The 22,347-nt window shown below is 42.8% G+C and overlaps 1 protein-coding gene across 1 annotated transcript in view; it reads left to right on the top strand.

Annotated features, from left to right (window-relative positions):
- TUBGCP5 (tubulin gamma complex associated protein 5) overlaps positions 1-22,347 on the top strand; it is a 1,009,385-nt gene that overhangs the window by 678,632 nt on the left and 308,406 nt on the right. Inside the window, exon 15 of the mRNA XM_044072063.1 lies at positions 19,472-19,660. Within this exon, the coding sequence (XP_043927998.1) occupies positions 19,472-19,660 (189 nt within the window). The remainder of the gene's footprint in view (positions 1-19,471; positions 19,661-22,347) is intronic.

Below are 22,347 nucleotides of genomic sequence, written 5' to 3'. Positions count from 1 at the left end.
ACAGTCATTAACATATTTACTAACCCAAAATGATTTGTGTCTGGGAAAGACTGAAAACACTAGGATCTGATGTTATCTTTTTCGTCCATCCCAACCTGGGGGTGTACCGGATCTGATTCCGGCACCTCAGAATCTTCAGTGTTCGAGTTTGACCTCCTCTGCCCATAATGCCATGACCTAACCGCATCTCCTTAGATCAAGTTTGCTGCAGTTACCATCAAACATGGTCCGGCAAGCTCTTTATAGACAAGTCAAGTTTTTCATTAATATACATCCTTTCGTGCCTTCTTTACCTCTTAGGTATATTTTCTTAGTTTTTGGCTTGATGCAATGGTTTTAGGTTACCTTTAGTCTAGTTGTAGAGAATCGTTAGTGTTTGTCATAGCAGCTTTTCCACCCTTTTCCCTCCTATTAAAAAGTAATACGTAATAGTAACAAAAACAGTCATAATTTCTATCTTGTATATCTCTTTTCTAAAGTGTTAGTATACTTGTTATAATTACTGTTGTGTTTAGTAATTTTTGGTGTTAGCCTTTTGATTCTTGATTTATTGGTTTGTTCTTTGCCATGAATAAATAGCCTGCTGCAGGGTTTAAGTAGTGTGTTGAGTGCAGGGAAAAACTGCCCCCACAAGACGGTCATGATAAGTGTTTGTACTGTGTAGATGCTGCTTACCTGGACGTGGAGTGACATACTTACTCTGTCTATCGCCCTAGAGCCCTGGCTAATAGAAGGGCTAAACTTGTGCTTAAGGGCATGTTTCCTCTTTCATCTACTACTTACAGTGACTCTTAATCTCCCTCTTTGATCAAGAAGTTGGGCAAAAGAAGATAAAAAAAAATAAAAAAAGGAAGAAAAAGACAGGGACAAGAGGAAATCGTCCAAAGACGATGCTAGGTACAAAGAGATGGGTGATTATAAACTTTCCTAAACCACAGAAAACATGAAAAAAAAAACAAAGAACCACAGCCACAGATGTAGAAAAGATTTAATAACTCACTCTAGCACTTTGACACAAAAGCCTTCAAATGAGTCATCTGTGGCTGTGGTTCTTTGATTGTAAACATTTGTCTACTGGGAATCAGATGGATCCAAAGGTCCACAAGCCTTTGGTGCCTCTCGCTCTGACCAACACTTTGCCTTTTGTGCCCCACCAGTACCTATCACCAGAAATAACAGTTCTCAGCCAGGCTTGAATCTTCTTTCTTTCCCATTAGCCTCAACCAAGTTTGCCCCAGAAATTTCCCCTACCCATATCTAAACTTCTCCCTTTTGGATCCAAGGCTCAGATTCACCCATTATGAAGGTATCAAATCTGGCATTCATGGCTTCTTTTAGGTCTGTCAAGTCAGTTGGAAACCTTTAAAGTTCAAAGTTGGAGCAGCTGATATGTTCCTTTCTACTGGCCCAGATGGACTTTGGGCTTCTTCCAGCCACCTCAGGTCTTAGGCCTGAAAATGTGCTGCCTTTGGCTTCAGCCTTTACAATCCCTCCCTCTGCTCACCCTTTAGTGCTGGGTTCCATAGGTCTGATCATTTAGTTGCCTTCTCCTTTAACACTGCCGATGTCTTGGCTGCATCAGTCACCATTTCCAACCTTGATGTTCTCAACTCTGTCCTTGTTGGAGCTGAGTGAGTCAATGCCTACAGGTTTGACTTGACTCTTAGGGTTTTGGAGTCATTCCTCCCTAGGTGCTTCGCCCTTAGACAATGTGGCTCTAAGATTGACATTGAATTTGACTGAGTCACCTCAGGACACTGGTCTTTTGCATGGCTCTTTGGATCTGAGGGAGCCAGGCCCAGTCCGCTGGCTTCTGTGTTGCCTTCTGCATCTTCAATATCCTCTCCCACGTCTCCCCCATTTAGGTTCATAAAAGAGCAAATATAAGAGTAAGCATTTAGACTTGCTGGAGGAAACACTCACAGAAGATACCAACCACGACGAAGAGGAGGGGGTCCCTTAAGTCCTCCCACAAAGACTTCTCCTTTAGCACCTTACTGGAATTGATGAAACAGATTTCTGGAGGCCTTTCGCATGGGCTCATCAATGATTTTAGTGGCTCCCCCTCCAAATGCTCACATCAACTTGATATCCCAGAAGGCTTGGAGAGACCAGTCCACAAGAAGCTAAGCAATGTCCTTGCCCTACCCAAGGATAGACCCTTTTGGAATCAGAGTCCAGCTCTGGATGCCATTGTGGTTGCTGCAGGCAATAAGAAGGACATCTTGGAGGAGAGTTCCATGGTCCAGCTCCCTAAAAAGGAGTCTAGGATGCTGGACCATCTTGGAAAAAGCACCGACACTTCAGCCACTTTTGCTTTCCATGCTTTCTGAATTATCTAGCTCATTTGACAAGACTTCAGTGACTTCAATGGGACTTGATCTTGGAAGTGTCAAAGATGGTTAATACTCAGCAGTCTCTCGATTCCCAGAATATCCTGGAGGCTCAGTCCACTATGTAGTTGATAAACATGTCCATGACAATTCTGCCCAATGCTGCTGATGATATGCCACACCATGCAGGCACTGGCATTATCATGAAACAGACAACATCAAATACAGTCTTCTTCAGTCCATCTCAGCCGACCCTCCCTCCACCCACCCCCCTTCCAGATTGTCACTTTTTCATACATTTCCTGGCTGACATGACAGACCAGCCCAGCAACTCTCTTTCATGGAGGCCCATATAATGCCCTTTGCCATTTCCTTAATTTCCCTGTCTATTGGGTAGGGCCTAAGACTTTTCAGTGCTACTGTAGTGTCATAAATAGTGCAAATTTGATCTGAGGACATGCTGTTAGGCAGGGAATTAAGGGCAGAAAAGGCAGAACTCGAAGACTGAAGCTTCTGAGGTGCCCGTATTGGATACAAATCAGATCCAATATACCCACAGGATGAGATGGATGGAAGGCGACAACACAGATCTATCATTATGGTAAGTGTATAACTTATGAATATATAACAACAAACACTGAGGGACTCCATAGTGAATTGGTAGTTTATCTGAAACATGTCCTGTAATAGTAACTAATTGACTTCAACCAGTAAGCCGTGACATTATTCAGTATATCATTTAGAGGTTATATCCTGCAATTATCATGGATCTCTATGTAGATTCATAGGTTCATAGGTTTATACTAGGCTATCTGCCCTAAGGCATTTATAAGCCTAGCCCAAAGTTATGTGGCTTACGCCACCCCTTATGTTAGAAATAATGTGCCCATTAGTTTGTTGTGCCTCTGTCCAGCAGTGACACAGAGATGATTCCCGGGGTAAACCTACGATCTCCCATCCACCGGTCAAGATTTCTCTTGAACAAGCTGTCGAGTGCCTTGGCTAAATCTCAAAACATGACACCGAAAGTTAGACCCATGTCATTTGCAAGTGTAATAGTGTCATAAAACTCGATCAAATTAGTAAATGTAGATCTGCCATTAACAAAAGCCATGTTGGTAGAGATCCGGTGCTTCCATTTTGGTATTTGATTTTTGTATTAAAGCTATCGTATATCTTTTGTAACACTTCCCCAATATGGATATCATGCTAATGGGTCTGTTGTTATTAACCTGTGATACATTTCTTTCTTTATGAATAGCATTACAGATAAATGTCTGCATAATGTAAGAACAGTACCAGTTTGGAGTGATTTATTACAATGGATCTAATTCAGATTTAAGATCATACAGTAATATCTGTAGTAATTTGTCTGAATCCGTAGATGTGTGTTTTTTACTTTAATGATTTAGCAACAGTTTCAGTACTAATAACCAGAACTTTTGCACTTTTAGATGTAACATAATTCAAAACAGTATTTGGAGGATATGATTTGGTAGTGTATGGTTTCATTACTTTCAAGTAAGAGTTAGTGCACAGTTTTTATTTCCAGTTCTGGACACTTAGTTTACCTGTACATCAGAAGGTTGTAGGAATCATAACATTTTTCCTTATTTGGCTGACTTGCTTGCTTTACCAGAACAAGAATGACTCATCTGGCTTAGGGAGCCCCTGTTCAGTTTCTGTCAGCTTAACACTGGACATTGTAAAATCTGACAAACCCGATTCAGAATTTGACATTCACAGGTTGTTCCCTCCATTCCAGTATTTGTCAGGTCCTTTAGCCTATGGACAGTCGTTCAGTCTCTGTCCTTGTTTCTCAAATGCTGATTACAGAATCGTGCCTAAAAGCTGTTTCTAGGGTGGATGACATCATCGGTTTGTTTGGTTCCTCTTACCAGGCTCTACAAGAGTCCCTCTGTTGAACTGCCTGTGTCCAGTTGTCCCAACATATCAACTCCCTTCACCTCCCTGTCCACTTTCTAGGACGTGTCATTCTCATCTGACCTGGTGGCTGGATCCTTTGAACTATCAGGTAGGGAACCCTATTGTGATTCAAATGCTTTAAGTGATGGTCATCACTGATGCATCTGTTGGAGGCTGGGAAGGCATTTCAGCAAGCAGACGGCCCAGGCTTCCGGAAAACCACTGGAGTGTCACCTACATATCAACATTTAGGAGGTGTTCTGTCTTGGAAATCTAGCCAGATGTTCTCCACAAAGGTATTTTGTCAATGTAGTTGGACAACATGACAGTAGTGTTAGAAACTCCTTGTGTTCTGACTGAAGAGTGCTGTCAAATAATCTGGAAATATATCGCTGATAAGTATATTTCTTGGCACTTCTTTTCAGAATTCTGCATTGTCTTAATTTTTCCTGACTGAATTATTTTATATATTTGCTGACTGAATTATTTTATATATTTGCTGGCATTGTTTTTTGTTTGATCTGTACTGAAACTGGTTCCCCTCCTATTCCTGTGGTGGTGTTAACGTTTATAAAACTGGTCTAACAACTTTTTTGTTATCTGATTGCTTCAAGGCTTGCTGATTTAAAAATAGTCCCTATTTGTAAATTCCTGCATACATGGTTAGAAACTCCTTGTGTTCTGACTGAACAGTGCTCTCAAACAATCTGGAAATATATCGCTGATAAGTATATTATTTGGCACTTCTTTTCAGAGTTCTGCATTGTCCTAATTTTTGCCTGGCTGAATTATTTTATATATTTGCTGGCATTATTTTTTGTTTCTGATCTGTACTGAAACTGAATTTCTCCATCCCACCTACCCTATTCCTGTGGTGTTTGTTATAGTTGGCTTTGCAGTTGCCCACCCCTACTGTAAATTTGATCTGGGCCACTCCTCCCAGTCTAGTGCTCATTTTACCTAATACAGAGAGAACATTTGAGAAGGCCAACCCACTTAGGTTCTTAACCTTGAATTATCCGCTGCTCTTCCTTCCTCCCTTTGCACTTCACTAAAAAAAAAAATCTCCTTGTGTACTGACCGAGTGTGCTTCTCAGCTGATAAGTATATTTTTGGCACTTTTTAACTGTTCACAGTTGAATACTGTATCTGTTTTAATTTTTGAAAAAACAAAAAAATTCTATCTCTCTACTCGTTTCCCGCCTTTCTATAACCAGTAGAGTCCGGTTTTCAGATTTTGCTGAATTCTGGGCTATTTTGTAGATTCTTTGTTGCCCAGACCTTACTAAGATAGAAGGAAGCTACTCTGTTCATCAGTGAGAGTGGTGAGCTTTGAGAAGCCTGTCATTGGAGCTGTGGTTTCAGCTCAGAATCTGTAGTTTTATTAGCCATTTTGGGCTATTTCTATCCCTTTCATCTTTCTGTTTGAAAACCCTTGTTTGTGAGGTTTTGCACATCACGCAGCACCGTTTAACTAGGGTTAAACTATTCACGGTGCCAGAAAGTCTACTCTTCTAAGTTTTCCCTTAGAACTAACCAGTTTTCTAGTCTTAGCACTCAAAACTGTTTCCTTGTGTTCAGCACTTGTTCAAAACTCATTGCAAGCACTAAATAATCTACAAATTATTGCAGCACTCAACGTTCCTCACTTGTTAGGAGGAAAACAGTTTTAGTACTTAAATTAATAAGCACCTATCCAGGCATGTCTAAGGGTCAGCCCCCGGTGTTTTCCCCTGTCCAACTGATGAATCTGGGCATCTTGTGGCAATGTAGCAATTGCCTCATGTACACTGACAACCCTCTCCTCCTACCACCCAACACTACAACCTGTGAGAGATGCACTTATATAGCCAAACTGGAAGCCAAGCTCTCTCCAGCCAAGACTGTACTAGACAGTCAAGAGGAGAAGGTAAACATGTGCACCACACCACACTCAACACATATTCTATCAAAACCTACACCACCTAAACCCACACATAGTAACACAAAACACACACCAAAATTTGCAGAGGCTGTCAGTAAAAATCTGCCCAAACAACAGAGACCTCCAAAGCTGAAACGCAAGCAACCACCACCCCCCCAACACTACCCAAATGACACACAGCCCGCAAAATCAGTGTGCAACTCAACCTCAGCCCATAAGGCAAAACAACGTACCCAACACACTAGTCATAGGTGACTCTATAGTCAGGCACACTGATGTCCCACTCACCAGGCTAAACAAGGAGAAAGTTACTGTCAGCTGCCTGTCGGGTGCCAGGATCCACCACATAACACAAACACTCAGGTCACTTCACAACAAGTACAAATATGACTCTGTCATTGTCCATGTTGATTTGAATGACCTGAGACGTACCTCCCTGGACTACTTGAAAAGAGACATGGAGGAGCTCTCAGATCATGTAGCCCAGGCAAGTATGACCCTAGCCCTATGCAGCATCCTGCCATTGCCCAGAATGATACCACAATACAATTACAAAATGATTGACTTCAACAATTGACTAAGTTTCTGGTGTCATTCTAAGGAGATCCAGTGTCTGTCTGCCTGAGACGACATGATCGACAGACCACGATGCTTTGCCAGAAATGGCCTGCACCTGTCGCTCCTGGGATTCCGGATACTGGCTAAGGCTCTTGCCACCCCTATAGTGCCTTTTTAGGCAAGGTTCAAGTGACAAACTCACCACCGTAGCAGGTATAAGCAAGCAAAATCTGTGGGTACTGCTACTCAATGCTAGAAGTCTAAACCTCAAAATGCACTCACTCGAGGCACTCCTTAAAATGGAGAACATTGACATCTGTGCAGTGATGGAGACCTGGTTCAAGGCTCCAGAGAGCACCCCTGCTTTACCAGGCTATAACTCATACCCCACCTTTCAGCCACCTAACCTGGACTGAAACACTAAAGGAGGAGGTGTGTCCATATTCATTAAGGATATCCACACCTCCAGGCTAGTTGCTCAACATAATGCATATGAAATTATCCATGTGCAACTAGCACTGAGCAAGACTGCAGTCCAGGTTGTTGCTTGTTACAGATCCCTCACCATGCCCCTGGATGCTCACTCCACGTTTCTTGATATACTGGGTAATATAAGGTACAGCCCAATACCCTAATAATGGGCGATTTCAACTACCCCACCATTAACTGGGAAAACTACTCATGTACTAACTCATTTGCTCAATGCTTTCTGGAATTCATAAAGTCCAACACCCTGGATCAGCTTGTCCATACCCCCTCCAGGGGCAGCAATATCCTGGACCTGGTCAGTACCAATATGGGCAACCGATGTTCCACACCAGAGGTCAACTCTTCGCTGGTCAGATCTGAGCACAAGCTAATCACTCTAGACATCAGTATCCCAACCCCACCCTCCGTTAAGGAAACCACCTTAAAAAACTTCTCCAAAGCCAACTTCATGCTTCTTAAGACAGAAGTGGCAAGCTTCACGACACCCATACATATGGAAAATAGAGGTACAACTCCTATACAGATGCACTGTATAAGCACATACATGAGTGCATGGATCGTGCCATCCCCAACAGAACCAAGAAGCTATCCTCCAAAAAAGGAAGCCAATCTGGTGGTCCCCTGTCATAAACAAACTCTACAACAGAAAGAAGAAGCTGTTGCAAAAAAGAGTAAAATCCCTTAATTGCAGGAACTCCCTGGTCAGCCTCAGTAAGAAGCCGAGATCCCTCATAAAATCCTCCAAAGCTAGTTATGAAAATAAAATTGCCACTGATTCTAAAGACAACCACAAAGCATTCTACAGCTATGTCAAGAATCTCAATGGCGATACTCAGATCTGCTCTGAGCTACAGCACAATGGCACTAGATATACAGAACCAACTGATATTGTCAACATCCTGGCAGATAGGTTCAGTGCAAACTTCACCCCCCCTCACCCCACAAAGGGCCCATCACTATATGGCACACAGCGACGGTTATCCCACTCCACAAAGGTTGTGCCACCACGGACCCTGGGAACTACCATCCCATTAGCCTGATGAGCCTGGTCTGCAAGGCCATAGAACGTACCATCTTGAAGCATATAAATAAGGACATAGGTAACCTCCAAACTCTGGACCCCACTCAGTCTGTTTTTGTAAAAGGTAGGTTATAGCTCCTAAACCTGACTGACTTCTTTGAAGTAGTCACCAGAGCTGTGGACGAGGGTAAGGTGGTGCACACAGCCTATCTTGACCTCACCAAGGCTTTCGACACCACCCCCCACTCTGGAATTATAGATAAACTCACTAGACTGGGCATAAATCCATATGTCACAAGATGGGTGGCCAACTGGCTCACTGACAGTACCCACACAGTGAAAGTAGCCAACTCCAAATCCAACTTTAGACCAGTGACAAGTGGAGTACCACAGGGCTCAGTCCTGGGTCCTCTCCTGTTTGGCATCTACTTCTCAGAAGTCCAGGCTAATATAGCAGGTCTTTGGGTAACAAAGTTCGCAGATGACTGCAAACTAGGATTCCATAATAGAATCATCCAATGATGTGAACATTCTACAAAGGGGCCTCGTTGAGACTGATGCTTGGTGTCAAAGTCATGGCTTCAAGCTCAGTGCCAAGAAGTGCATTGTCATCCCCTTTGGGAATAACACAGTACCCATGAACTACCACATAGGCGGTAGCCTAATAAACACCAAAAGTGTGATGAGACCTTGGGACACAGGTGGACAGTAGTCTCTCCTTTGATAATTACATTGCCACAGTAGTCAGGAAATCCTTCTACATGGCACACCTCATCACAAAGAGGTTCGCCTCCAGAAAAAAAAGAGGTCCTTGTTCCTCTCTACTCATCCCTCATCGGACCCATTATAGAGTACAACACCCCATTTGGCATGTACCTTGCAAGACATCTACAACAAGTAGAAAGGCCACAGAAATACCTCACTAAGAGGATTACTGGCCTAAGACAGATGCCATACGCAGACCGTCTCAGAAAACTCTAACTCTTCTCCGTCGCTTATCGCCTACTCAGACGCGACCTCTGCCTAACATACAAAGCCATGTCAAACCCAGATCTGTTGGACATGCTACACTTAAAGAACCCCAATCCCTCCAAGCCACAAGGTCCAGGGACCTAAACCTTGCCACCACAATAAACAGAACATGCTGGAGGGATAGATTCCTGTCCCAGAGGCTTCCCATGCTGTGGAACAGACTACCCATTCATGTCAAGCAAAGCTCCTCATTAGCCCTATTTAAGAAAAATCTCAACAACTGGATGGGAAATAGGAAAATGTCCTTCAAGAATGCAACTGCAGTCATAACAAATGGGTTGTCCTGCCTCAGGCAGCCCTCGGTCGGCCGGATTCCAAAGTCTGGGTCCGACGTCGGCTGATGTCGCATTTCTCTCCAACGTCAGAGCGGCTGGAGTATATAAACATCAGCCAACACCATCTTCTTCAGTCTTTCTTGCCGCGGTGCCCGAAGCAGAAGCAGTTCGCAAGTGCCGGTCGGTCAGCTCCTGTATTCTTCGAAACCAAAGTCATCAAAAAAACTAAGTACCCCGTTGGGGACCTTTTCTTGCCTCAGCCGATGTCAGAAATTACTGAAAAAGTAAATAATTGTTTGTCTTGTGGTAAACAAATACCTCATAAGGATTTCCATTCTTACTGCCTCCCTTGCCTTGGCCCAGACCACGACGTCTCGGCCTGTGCCGCCTGTGCTCGCTTCAATAAGCGCACTCTCAGGTGCCGAGCGGAGTTCGCTGAAGACTTTTTCGGCGAAAAATTTGATTATACAATGCCGTCGGAACAACCGACAACGCATGCTCCTAAGAAACGAAAAGACCGGGACCGACATCCTCGGCCCGCATCTTCCACCGACACCACGCCAAAACTTACCGCGAGTGCCCCGGTTCCTTCTGAGGCGGTTATTCCACCGCTTCGAACCGAATACACCGCATTACTGATACCTCCGATACCGGAGGCCACTCCGACGCCAGTTATTGATTTTCCTCCGGATACTGAAACCGAGGAAATGCCCGAGACCATTGCTGTTGATAATGTCACTCCTGCACGTGGAGCGGCTAGGCCTCCCATGTCCATGTCTATCAAGGCCTACACGCGTGCTAAGGCAGCCAGCAAGACCAAGCATCTTACTGCTAAAACCTTACCTCAGCCCACTCCTGACACTCAAATCATGTCTTTGGCCGCAGATTAAATTTCCCTGATCAGAGGTTCCCAGGCCCATCCTGAGAGAGGATCCCTGCCTCCTCCTGATAAGAGGCCCAGGGTTGAACCCTCTGACCCTCTTTCTGAAGATTCTGAGGGCTCTGTTCACTCCGAAAGCCAGGAAGAGCCCTTCCAGACCTATGAGGATTCAGATGCAGAGGACTCCATTCCCTCAGCCTCTCCTCCTGAGGATATTTCTTTTGGGGAAGTTCTGCATTCCATGAGGGAGCATTTTCAGTGGCAAGGCCAGGAATATTCAGATTCCAGAAAGCGCCTTCGAACTTTCCTTAAAAAACCCCAGCACAGGCCCTTAGCTATACCTCCTGTGCTTGATGTTTTGGATGATCTATACTCTGACTCCAGTGTTACCCCTGATACTCTTCCTCCTGCTCCTGTCAAGCCGGACAGATACTATAGGGTCCCAGAAACCCATTCTCATTTCTTTAGGGCCCATGTTGTTGATTTAGAAACTATTTCCCAGGGGCCTAAAGGGGTTTCAGCTACCACCTCCAAAAATCCTTTGCCTTCCGACAGGGAAGCAAGGTCCTTAGAGAGATGGGGGAAGAAGGTTTACACCTCCACTACTTTATCTATGAGAGCTCTCAATTGTCTCTTTCACATGTTTCAATATCAGGATTTCCTGTTAGATGATTTACAGAAAAAATTGGCCTCTCCTGAACCTTTAGATAGGAAGTCTTTGCAAGAGGCTGTTCACAATTCTCAGCAGGTTAGTAATCACTTTCTACCGTGTGGATATGATGCATTGGAAGCTTCAAGTAGGGCAGCTATGACAGGGGCAGTCATTCGTAGACATGCATGGTTAAAAGAACAACCTTTACCAGATCATGTTAAGGCAAAACTTCTCGCTGCACCCTTGGAAAAGAACAAGCTCTTTGGTGCTAATGCTAAAGATGTGTTAAAGTCCATCGAGGAAAAAGCCAAGTCAGTTCAGACAGTCAAAGATTTCCTCCAGGTTCAGCCACCCAGATTCAGCAGGAACTGGCCGTCTAAAAACTGGTCCTTTCCTAATCCTGAAAGATTTCAAAGGGGCAAAACCAGGCGTGCCCAAGGAAGAGGGCAATACAGAGGATCCTACAGGGGACGACAATGGCAACCAGCAAACCAAAGAGGTGACACAGGGGTTTCTCCTGCCCCGCAGGGACAATCTCAATGACTTTCCTCTAGTTCCACTGACCAAGGAGCAAACAGAAGCTCCCTTGGGCGGAAAATTATCTTTGTTTTCAAACAATTGGCACAAACTGACAAAAGACAAATGGATTTTGGACATTATAGACCACGGTTACAGGTTCCATTTTCATACCTTGCCAAGAAAACAGGGCATGCCAAACCTTCCACAAAATCAGAGGACAGAGGCTATCAAGCAAATTTCTCTGCTTCCTCAGATCAAAGCAATAGAAAAAGTTCCACTACAAGAACAAGGTCAGGGGTTTTATTCAAGACTGTTCCTTGTTCCAAGAAAAGAAACTCAGTGGAGACCAATACTGGATTTGTCCGCTTTAAACACTTTTCTCATAGTACCAAAGTTCAAAATGCTGACTCTACAGCAACTCCTTCCCATGCTGGGCAAGGGGTCTTGGCTGATTACTCTGGATCTCAAGGAGGCATACCTGCATGTCCCTATCAGACACAGTTGCAGAAGATACCTCAGATTTCTTGCAGGGCCAGAGCATTATCAATTCTCAGCATTGCCATTTGGCTTATCTACTGCACCCAGAGTATTCACGAAATGCCTGGCATCAGTAATTGCTCATTGCAGGCTCCAGGGGATTCAAATCTACCCGTACCTGGACGATTGCCTCATACAAGCGGACAACAAACTAACCTTGACAAAAAAACTTGAATTATGTCATACACTTGCTACAGGCTCTGGGATACACAGTCAACTTTCAAAAGTCAAGACTTCAGCCATCCCAGCAAATAACATTCTTAGGAGCCAAACTAGACACAGCCTCTCAAATGGCTTACCTGACAGAAGACAAGCAAAAGAAGTTAACTCATTACTTCAAAAGTTTAGCAAAACTCACCCAGATGACTGCAAGGAGATTCCTACAGGCCCTGGGTTACATGGCATCCTGCATTCTCCTGGTTCCACTAGCAAGACTACACATGAGAAAGCTTCAATGGTACATAAAAAGCTTATGGTCTCAACACAGCAACAACCTAGAAGCAACTATACCGCTCATTCCATGTCTTCAAAAGGAATTTCTGTGGTGGGCCACAGTAAGCCAGTCAAACACAGGTATGTCGTTCAAAAAACCTCAGATAACACAGACCATGACCACAGACGCCTCAGACCTTGGATGGGGCGCACATGGAGGGCAGATGTATTCAAGGACAATGGTCTCCAAAGGAAACACATCTGCATATCAACCAAAAAGAAATGCTGGCAGTAATGCATGCCATCGAGGCCTTTGGACAACAACTTCAACAAGTCCACCTACTAATACGGACAGACAACACCACTGTGATGTGGTACATAAACAAGCAGGGGGGCACTCATTCTTACCCCCTTTGCAGACTGACAATGAATCTTTGGGAAAAATCACTGAGTTTAAACATACAGTTACAATCCCAGTTTGTTCCAGGCAAAGACAATGTTCTGGCGGACAGTCTAAGCAGGAATTTCCTAGACCCCCACGAATGGAGGTTACATCCAGACATCTTTATACGACTCACCTCGACATGGGGCAGGCTGGACATAGACCTATTTGCCTCCCACCTCAATCATCACCTACAAAAGTTCTGCTCAAGGACATATCCACAAGCATGGAAAATAGATGCTCTCTCATTCAACTGGAGCTCCCTAATAATCTATGCATTTCCACCTCTGCCACTGATGACCACAGTGTTACTAAAGATCAAAGCAGAGCAGCCGAAGGGGATACTAATAGCTCCAGACTGGCCAAGACAACACTGGTACCCACTATTACGGAGTATATGTCACAACAAAAGGTGGGCCCTTCCCCAATGGCCCCAACTTTTGACTCAACACAACTTCAGGACAGTTCATCCCAACATCCAGACGCTACAGCTAACAGCTTGGGAGATCCCATAAATAACCTCAATTTACCTCTCTCCAAGGAAGTTCAGCGGATACTAACAGAAGCCCGCAGACCATCCACCAGAAAGGTTTACTCAGCCAAATGGAAGAGATTCAGCATTTGGAATACCAACAAGGGTCATGATGCATCACTTTTGAGCATTCCACTCATTCTGGAATACTTGGCAGATATGCTACATAACGGACTCTCATACTCTTCCATAAAAATACATGCTTCAGCTATCTCAGCTAGATACAACACTGATCCACCTGTGTTTTCACATCCTTTGTTGAGGCAATTTCTTAGAGGATTCAAGAATATAAAGCCCCCAAGAAAGGCACCAGTACCAGCTTGGGATCTCAATTTTGTCCTAGAAAAATTGACTCTACCTCCCTTCGAGCCAGCAGCTTCTGTGGATTTACAATTTCTTTCCTGGAAGACAGCTTTCCTGCTGGCCATTACCTCAGCAAGAAGGGTTTCGGAATTACAGGCCCTAATGGCAATACCACCGTTCATAACTTTTCGCAGAGACAGGGTCTCCTTACGAACCAACCCTACCTTTCTACCAAAAGTGGTATCTAGGGTTTCTTTAAATCAAGCAATTCACCTGCCTACTTTCTTTCCCAATCCTGAGAACAAAGGGGAAAGACTGTTACATACTTTGGACATACACAGGCAACTTCGCTACTACCTAGACAGAACCAAGACCAGTAGGAAGTCTGATCAGCTTTTTGTAGCTTACGCCCCTGGAGTACAAGGAAAAGCAATTTCCAAACAGACAATTTCAAAATGGATTGGACATTGCATCAGATTCTGTTATTCCTTTCATGGAAAGAGTGTGCCAGCCAATATCAGACCACACTCCACCAGAGCTACAGCCACCTTTACAGCATTCTTAAGAGGGGTGCCTACAAAAGACATTCTAGAAGCTGCTACATGGAGCTCCGTGCATACATTTTCCAAACACTACAATCTCCCTTTATATTCCAGATCCAGAGCAGGCTTTGCTTCGGCAGTCCTGCAGGGATTGATAGCTACACCATCCCTTTCTTAGAGCATACCACCTCCCCCAGCTAAGCTATGGTATTCAACCCATATGTTATGACTGCAGTTGCATTCTTGAAGGACATAGTACAGTTTTGTACCTACCATAAATGTAGATGTCCGATAGATTTGCAACTGCAGTCGGGTTTTCCCTCCCTCCTTCCCCTCTATGCCTTGGGTCCGCTCTTCTCCCTGTTATCCTTAGCTGGGGATATCTGTTATGGTGTATCTGTTTATTGCTTATTTATTTGTATGGAAACCTATTATTGTCTTCCAATTTGAGTACAGCCTTCCTTGGAGGGCACCTGGCATCTGGGGCAAGAAACACTGAAGAAGATGGCGTCGGCTGATGTTTATATACTCCAGCCGCTCTGACGTCGGAGAGAAATGCGACATCAGCCGACGTCGGACCCAGACTTTGGAATCCGGCGGACTGAGGGCTGCCTGAGGCAGGACAACCCATATGTTATGACTGCAGTTGCATATCTATCGGACATCTACATTTATGGTAGGTACAAAACTGTACTTTCACCCAGATGATCACTTTTGTGGCTCTGCTATACAGAAGCACAGTAAAATACCTTTCTTGGGTGGCGAAAGACAAGGAACTTTTTTGGCCAGACTAATATAGGCCCAGGGCCGATAGCCTAGTACCTACCTATGAACCTAATCAGACAAATAAGAACTCATTCTTCATATCTGTGTATTGTCAGGCGATGTGAGTGTGGCAAATGGCAGTCTAGCTGGAACTTTTTTTGGCAGTGATACATATTCCCAGAGAGGTCAACTCACACTAGCTGACAGGTTAAGCTATTGCCTCCTTATCTCCCATTAATGATCTCTCTTGCCTTCATTGCCAAGGACTTTCTTTCACCACTGGGCGTCCAGGCATATGACATCTTTGCCTCCCCAATCAGCATTGAGTGTTTCAGGTTCTTCTCCATGATACTTCTCCAGGAATTTGGGAGAGGAATGACCTAGTCCATCTCTGGTCAGATCACTATCTCCCTGTTATAATTCTGAGACCTGTAACTGGGAGTCCTGGAATTATTAAATAATAAAAAAAAAAAAACAGTGAAACTGCAAAAAAGCAGCGAATGTTTAAGTAAGTTGTACTCCTTTAAAGCTGCTTCTTTAGCAGGCCAGCCCTTATACCCTTGCTACTTATATACATGAACTCTGCGATCACTTTTCCTTGGAAACGAGGAATATTCTGTGATGCAGCGTATTGTATGAAGTCTCCATTTTCAACATTTAGTTTTGCTGTTGTGTGACTCAGTTATGTGGTATCAGGCTTTCAAATAGGTACACAAATTGCAGCCTTTATGCATTTACTCCCATTTCCTCTGAATATAAGGTTCACTCAGTCGGCCAGGCTATACAAGGCCAGAAACATTCTGGTTGAACTCTTATGGCCAAGGCAGAGTTGGTTCTCTTTTCTTCAGCATTATCTTCTTCCAGCCTCCTTAAGACTCCATTCTGTCAAGATTATTCTTTGTCTCCCTGTCAGGAAGTATCTCCAAGTCCTGTATGCTGAAAGTTAACTGCATTGTTGCTGCAGTTCATGTTAGCTAAACTACATAAGATGTTAGGCTCGGTTGCCTCTGCTCTTTTGTCTACTGAGACTGTCTGCCTAGAAATGTGTAATGAAAAGTGGGCAATGTTTTCTATTTATCTTACTATTTGAGAAGTACTCTTTTCTTAGTCCCTGTTCCTCATTTCTGTGCTACCAAAAAGTTTTAATTACAGTCTTAGATAGTCCTCTTCAAAAATGCATAAGGTAGCCCATCTGTAACTTTGCACAGGACAATTATTTTTCTTTAGTCCCTTTTTAAAGTTTTGCTGAGTCTTTATTATGTGGAATTTCCAAATCAGATTTCCATTGAGATATTTTGGAGATAACAAACTCCCCCTCCTCCCTTTAAGCCTGCAGCATCAATTGACTTAAATAATCCTTTTCTGGAAAAGTCCTTTCTTTGTAGCCATAACAGTTATTTGATGGAAAGAGTCTAGAGCTCTAGGCTCCTTCCATCAACTGTTTTTTTTTCTTTTTACAAGGAAGGACTAGCCATCTAAGGTTGCTGTCGAAGCAAATTTGACACAGATTGTCCTCAGTTTGCCAGTGTTCATCTCTACCTATCCTAACAAGGAATTCATTGTGTAGATATTCTTAGACAGCACAGATACTTTGTGAACAGAACTAAATTCTGGAAATATGGTGATCAGTTGTTTCTTTGATGGTCAGATAAGAAAGTTACCAAGCATACCCTCTCTGGCTGGTGAGCCACCTGCATTTCCTTTGTCTGTTTTTTGACAGGTACTTTTTATTCTTTGCAGTAAATAAACTGATACTTTAAACTGCTTTTTGCAACTAGTTTTGTGTTTGTGTATGTCTGTCCATACCTCTCAAGTGTCCAAATTTTTTGCAAAATGTCCAGATTTTTTCCTCAAATTTTTGGTACGCTCCTCCTAAAATTTGTGGTTTTTCTGGCTTATCACTGAGGATTGAAGTCAGTAAGTAATGGCATACGTTTGAGTTTCAGACTTCATAATTATTTTAAAAAAATGCATGTTAATACAAATTTCTAGCAACTTTTTAAGTTTATAAGAGCAATATTTAAAATCTGTCCCTATTTTTGGGCCTTTATCCCCGCATTATTTTAGGCTTTGTCGACTGTGTGTGTGTGTGTGTGTGTGTGTGTGTGTCCTGAAATAGTTTGCTGCCCTGTCCAGGACTGGCTTCCTGTCTTTTCTCCTTAGCTTGCTGAATAGAGTCTGGCTCTCTACAACCTTGAACTAGGTAAAGCAGGTGTTGAGAAATGAGAAAATGAAAGGATGAATGGGTTATTTATAATGATAGGACATTACTTCCTGGCACAGTTGTATGATTTGACATTAATTTTTGGTATTTGGCACACTGTTAGTTAAAATAAAAATGGGAGTGCTTTACCTGACTTGATAAGTATTGGTTATTACTGTAACTAGTTTATGTGAAATTAAAATGATGCTTGAAAAAATACTGATGTATTTGAAGTAAAGTCACTAATGTTTGTTACAGCTGCAGGTTTCAGTAGTATGGAAGAATAGTTTTATTTCCGGAGCAAATATGTAACTGACACATGCACACGCGCGCGCGCACACACACACACACACACACACACACACACACACACACACACACACACAGGATCTTGTGTGTAATATGCATTAGGTGTCATTGTATACCTTACCCTGAGTAATTAGGGATGAGTCATGCCTCATCCAGGTTTATTCTTCATTGTATAAAATGAAGAGCCCTCACCTCCCCTCCCAGTGCAGCAGTGATATCCAAAGAGACTGAAGGCATTAAGCAGAGGTGGGAGCCCCAGAAATATATATTTGCATTTTTTTTTACATTCATTTACCAGGATAGTGCCCTAATCTCAGTGGACCATTCACAGGCAGAGCCCAGGTGAGCATATCACAAAGTAAAGAAGAGATAATGTTATAATTGAAAAAGTAAGAGAGCTATACAAACTTCGCACATGACAAATGGAAAGGCAATTACAAGCAAGGTGAGTACGAGAGCAAGTAGTGCACATGTTGCCACACTGGATTCTGTTTGAGTCCTTAGTTTCAAGCTAGCATAATCAGCTAGTTTAATTAAAAGAGTAGGGGTGTAGGAAAGGAGGTGAAGGGATAAGGGAGATTAATGAGTGAGTAAAGATTTGAGTAGCGCTGCTGTGATGATTAAATACAGGTGAAGGAGTAAACAGAGATAAGAAAGGTTGCCATAATGGTAAAGGCATTTATCTCACAAACATAAGGTACATGGTTTTGTTCTCACCTTTAAAGGAAATTGGCTAGGCTTAAAATGTCTCACAAGAGCACCTAGCCTAGTACTTAATCTATGAACCTGTAGTGAAATTTAAGTGACATGATGAGGCTGGTGGTGCTGCCATGACTTTGACTTTGTCCTTGTATTTCTTCATAACAACAGCTTCCAATGTGTGCCTCATTAACTCATGGTTTGAATAACTGAAAATGGTCTCTTATGTTAAGTGCCTGCAGTCTCCCCATAGATAATGGTAAATCAGTACATACACTAAGAACTTTGCCATTATCATGGATGGAGGTTCTCATAGTGCTGTTTTTATCACTACACCATTTTATTTGGTGATTATGACATGCATATGGAAGACCTACATTAAGCCCAAATTAAAACTGAACGTCTGTGTAAGTTCAGAATGTATATGGTCATGCAGTGGTACTTAAGCAGCCCCATCATTTTTCTGGCAAATGAAAATTAAGAACTGAACCTTTGTAGTTTGAGGATTGGCTTGGAGATTAGGGGTAAGTACTGTCTACTTAAGACTGCTTTTCTAGTGGGCGAGAGGGGCATCATTATTACTGCATTACTGCATGTAAAGACCATGTCTAACATTTGGAAGTCATTGTCCACCATCTGCAATCGGGTGAAAGAAAAATAATGAAAAGTCCTTCCAGTCTCAAAGGACATCATGCCTGACTTCCTTGTAATCTGCAGCCATCACCTGAGCCTTGAATCAGGTTTCTCCTGTCAGCCATCCCAAAATTGGATTGCTTAAACCTGACATGCAGGGTAGGGTTCAACTAAATGATGGAATGACAGCTTGATCATTGTCAGGGAGCCCTGAAACAGCTCCTTTGGAGCTAGAAACCTAGAATAGGTAAGTTGAATTGCTTAGAATTAACTTTTAATAGGTTCTAGTTACATTTGATGTTTTGCTTTACTTATAGAAGCAATGTACCATCTGCGTCCATGGTTAGCAGTTGCTTTATGTTTGTGACTTTCCAAAAATTACTTTTGTTTCAGGTGGCAATACATATGAAGTGTTTGAGCTTTTAAACTTACTTAATTTAATTTATGTTTTCTGTCCTTGTTCAGGTTGTACTTGGAACAAAATGACTTTCATGAGAAATTTAGTGGTGGTGATATTATTGTGGACAGATCATCTGAGTCGGTCACTTGTCAAACATTTGAGCTTACTTTACGCTCATGTCTCTACCCTCACATTGATAAGCAGTATGTGGAGTGTTGTGGAAAGCTAATGCAGACCCTGAAGAAAGATTACAGGTAATAAACTACATTAGATTGTAGATTTTTTTTCACATTGGTGGTAAAATATACTTTACTTTTTTCATTAAATAAAAACATGGGGTGCCTTCTGCGTGTAATCTATGAAGCATCCCTGTGTCCACTTGGGTTTTTAACAGGCCATCTGGTTTTGTCCTCCATCTCAAAGACATGGCATAGACGAACTCTAATTCCTCCAGTTGTCAATAGGTGTGCATGCTGTGTTTGTGAAGGGGGGGGTGAAGATCTAGCACAAGGTGACCATGGTAGCCTGGCCTTAAAAGTAAAATAAGTAACTTAAAAAAATACTAATTCCCCTTCCATTGCTGTGTGTAGCTTTCCAGTCTTGGTGTGTGATGTTGGACTTCACTACTCTGTCAACAGCTTTTGCCTTCCAGTCTCTTCAGTATCAATGTCAGCTTCCTGCGTCTAGCATCTGTCTTGAGTCCTGTGGGAAGGTGAGCCCAAATCACAAAATTAGGGGATGTTTTGGCAAATGTGCAGCAGTGCCACTGTAATGAGAAGCATGGGAGAGAAAAGTGTGTGTGTGTGTGTGTGTGTGTGTGTGTGTGTGTGTGTGTGTGTGTGTGTGTGTGTGTGTGTGTGTGTGTGTGTGTTTGTCATCCACACTGTATGACATCAGGATGATTATGGTTCTTCATTCCTGGATACTTACAGAAAATGCAAGCATTTTCTCAGGTAAATCACTGGGGGTTGCAGTCAGTCATTAATGCTAGTTATTAGAGTTTCATAGCTGTTCTTGCTCAGAAAATACATATGCTCTATATTTTTTGTTGTTTTATTTTTGTATTGTTTGTTAGCTGCATCCCAGAGCACCATGTGGTTAAGTGACTTGATCAGATTCCCACAGTAAGCAAATGGAACTAGGAAGAGTCAAACCCTGTACCTTCGACCACAGAAAGCCACTTTTTTATTGAGTTTAGTGCCTTAATCCACTGCACTAACTGCAAGACATGCCTTACACCTTCACTTTCTGATAAAGCACTGAGGATAACAGTCAGTAATGCTGGTTATTAGAGTTTCATTGTTATTCTTCAGAAAATGCTTTTCAGGTTAGTTGTCTGGCACTTAAGGTCCCAAGCTGTTAACAACTGCTTCCTATAGTCAGAAATATAGGGTTTGAATCCTTCCATCTCCATTCAGTGTGCCTTTGTGCAGTTCACTTAGATAGTGCTCCTGAGTCATCTCTCATCTCAGACAGTGCTCCCGAGTCATCTCTTGACTCAGACAGTGCTCCCGAGTCATCTGTTGACTCAGACAGTGCTCCCGAGTCATCTCTCGACTCAGACAGTGCTCCCGAGTCATCTCTCGACTCAGACAGTGCTCCCGAGTCATCTCTCGACTCAGACAGTGCTCCCGAGTCATCTCACGACTCAGACAGTGCTCCCGAGTCATCTCGACTCAGACAGTGCTCCCGAGTCATCTCTCGACTCAGACAGTGCTCCCGAGTCATCTCTCGACTCAGACAGTGCTCCCGAGTTATCTCTCGACTCAGACAGTGCTCCTGAGACATCTCTCGACTCAGACAGTGCTCCTGAGTCATCTCTCGACTCAGACAGTGTTCCTGAGTCATCTGTTGACTCAGACAGTGCTCCCGAGTCATCTCTCATCTCAGACAGTGCTCCTGAGTCATCTCTCATCTCAGACAGTGCTCCTGAGTCATGTCTAGACTCAGACAGTGCTCCTGAGTCATGTCTAGACTCAGACAGTTCTCCTGAGTCATGTCTAGACTCAGACAGTTCTCCTGAGTCATGTCTAGACTCGGACAGTGCTCCTGAGTCATCTGTTGAAGGGGACAATTTGTACAAGGAATTTATCTAATTAGCAAATAGATAAGAAAAAATGTTATTTAAAATTTGGGTCTTTGTCCTCTCATATTTTGTTTTGCCTGTTCCTTGTAAAATTTGTGTCTTTCTGATAAAATGTTGTGGTTTGCAGTCATTATAAAACAGTGTGCCTTTGTGCAGTTCACTTAGATAGTGCTCCTGAGTCATCTCTCGACTCAGACAGTGCTCCCGAGTCATCTCTTGACTCAGGCAGTGCTCCCGAGTCATCTCTTGACTCGGACAGTGCTCCTGAGTCATGTCTAGACTCAGACAGTGCTCCTGAGTCATGTCTAGACTCAGACAGTGCTCCTGAGTCATGTCTAGACTCAGACAGTGCTCCTGAGTCATGTCTAGACTCAGACAGTGCTCCTGAGTCATGTCTAGACTCAGACAGTGCTCCTGAGTCATCTGTTGAAGGGGACAATTTGTACAAGGAATTTATCTAATTAGCAAATAGATAAGAAAAAATGTTATTTAAAATTTGGGTCTTTGTCCTCTCATATTTTGTTTTGCCTGTTCCTTGTAAAATTTGGGTCTTTCTGATGAAATGTTGTGGTTTGCAGTCATTATAAAACAACAAGCATGATTTTCAAACTGTATCCTTCAGAAAATGCTTGCTAATGCAAAGCTTTATTTTTTTTTATTTTAGCAAATTTATAAGAATATAAGAAAAACATATAAATTGAGGATAGACTCCTTTTTTAGATATATCATTATGGTACATACATAACTATAGTTTTTTTTTTTTTTTTTTTTACTCCAGGTTTTACTTTTGGTCAGTTCCATTCATTTCAGAGTACTTTCTGTTTCACTATTTTTGAATGCTTGATGTTGCTTTTC

The sequence above is a fragment of the Protopterus annectens genome, chromosome 5.part0, assembly GCF_019279795.1.
Source record: "Protopterus annectens isolate FY-2018-M chromosome 5.part0, PAN1.0, whole genome shotgun sequence".
Lineage (NCBI taxonomy): Eukaryota > Metazoa > Chordata > Ceratodontiformes > Protopteridae > Protopterus > Protopterus annectens.
The sequence above is the reverse complement of the archived record's forward strand: the minus strand, read 5'-3'. Positions and strand labels throughout refer to the sequence as shown.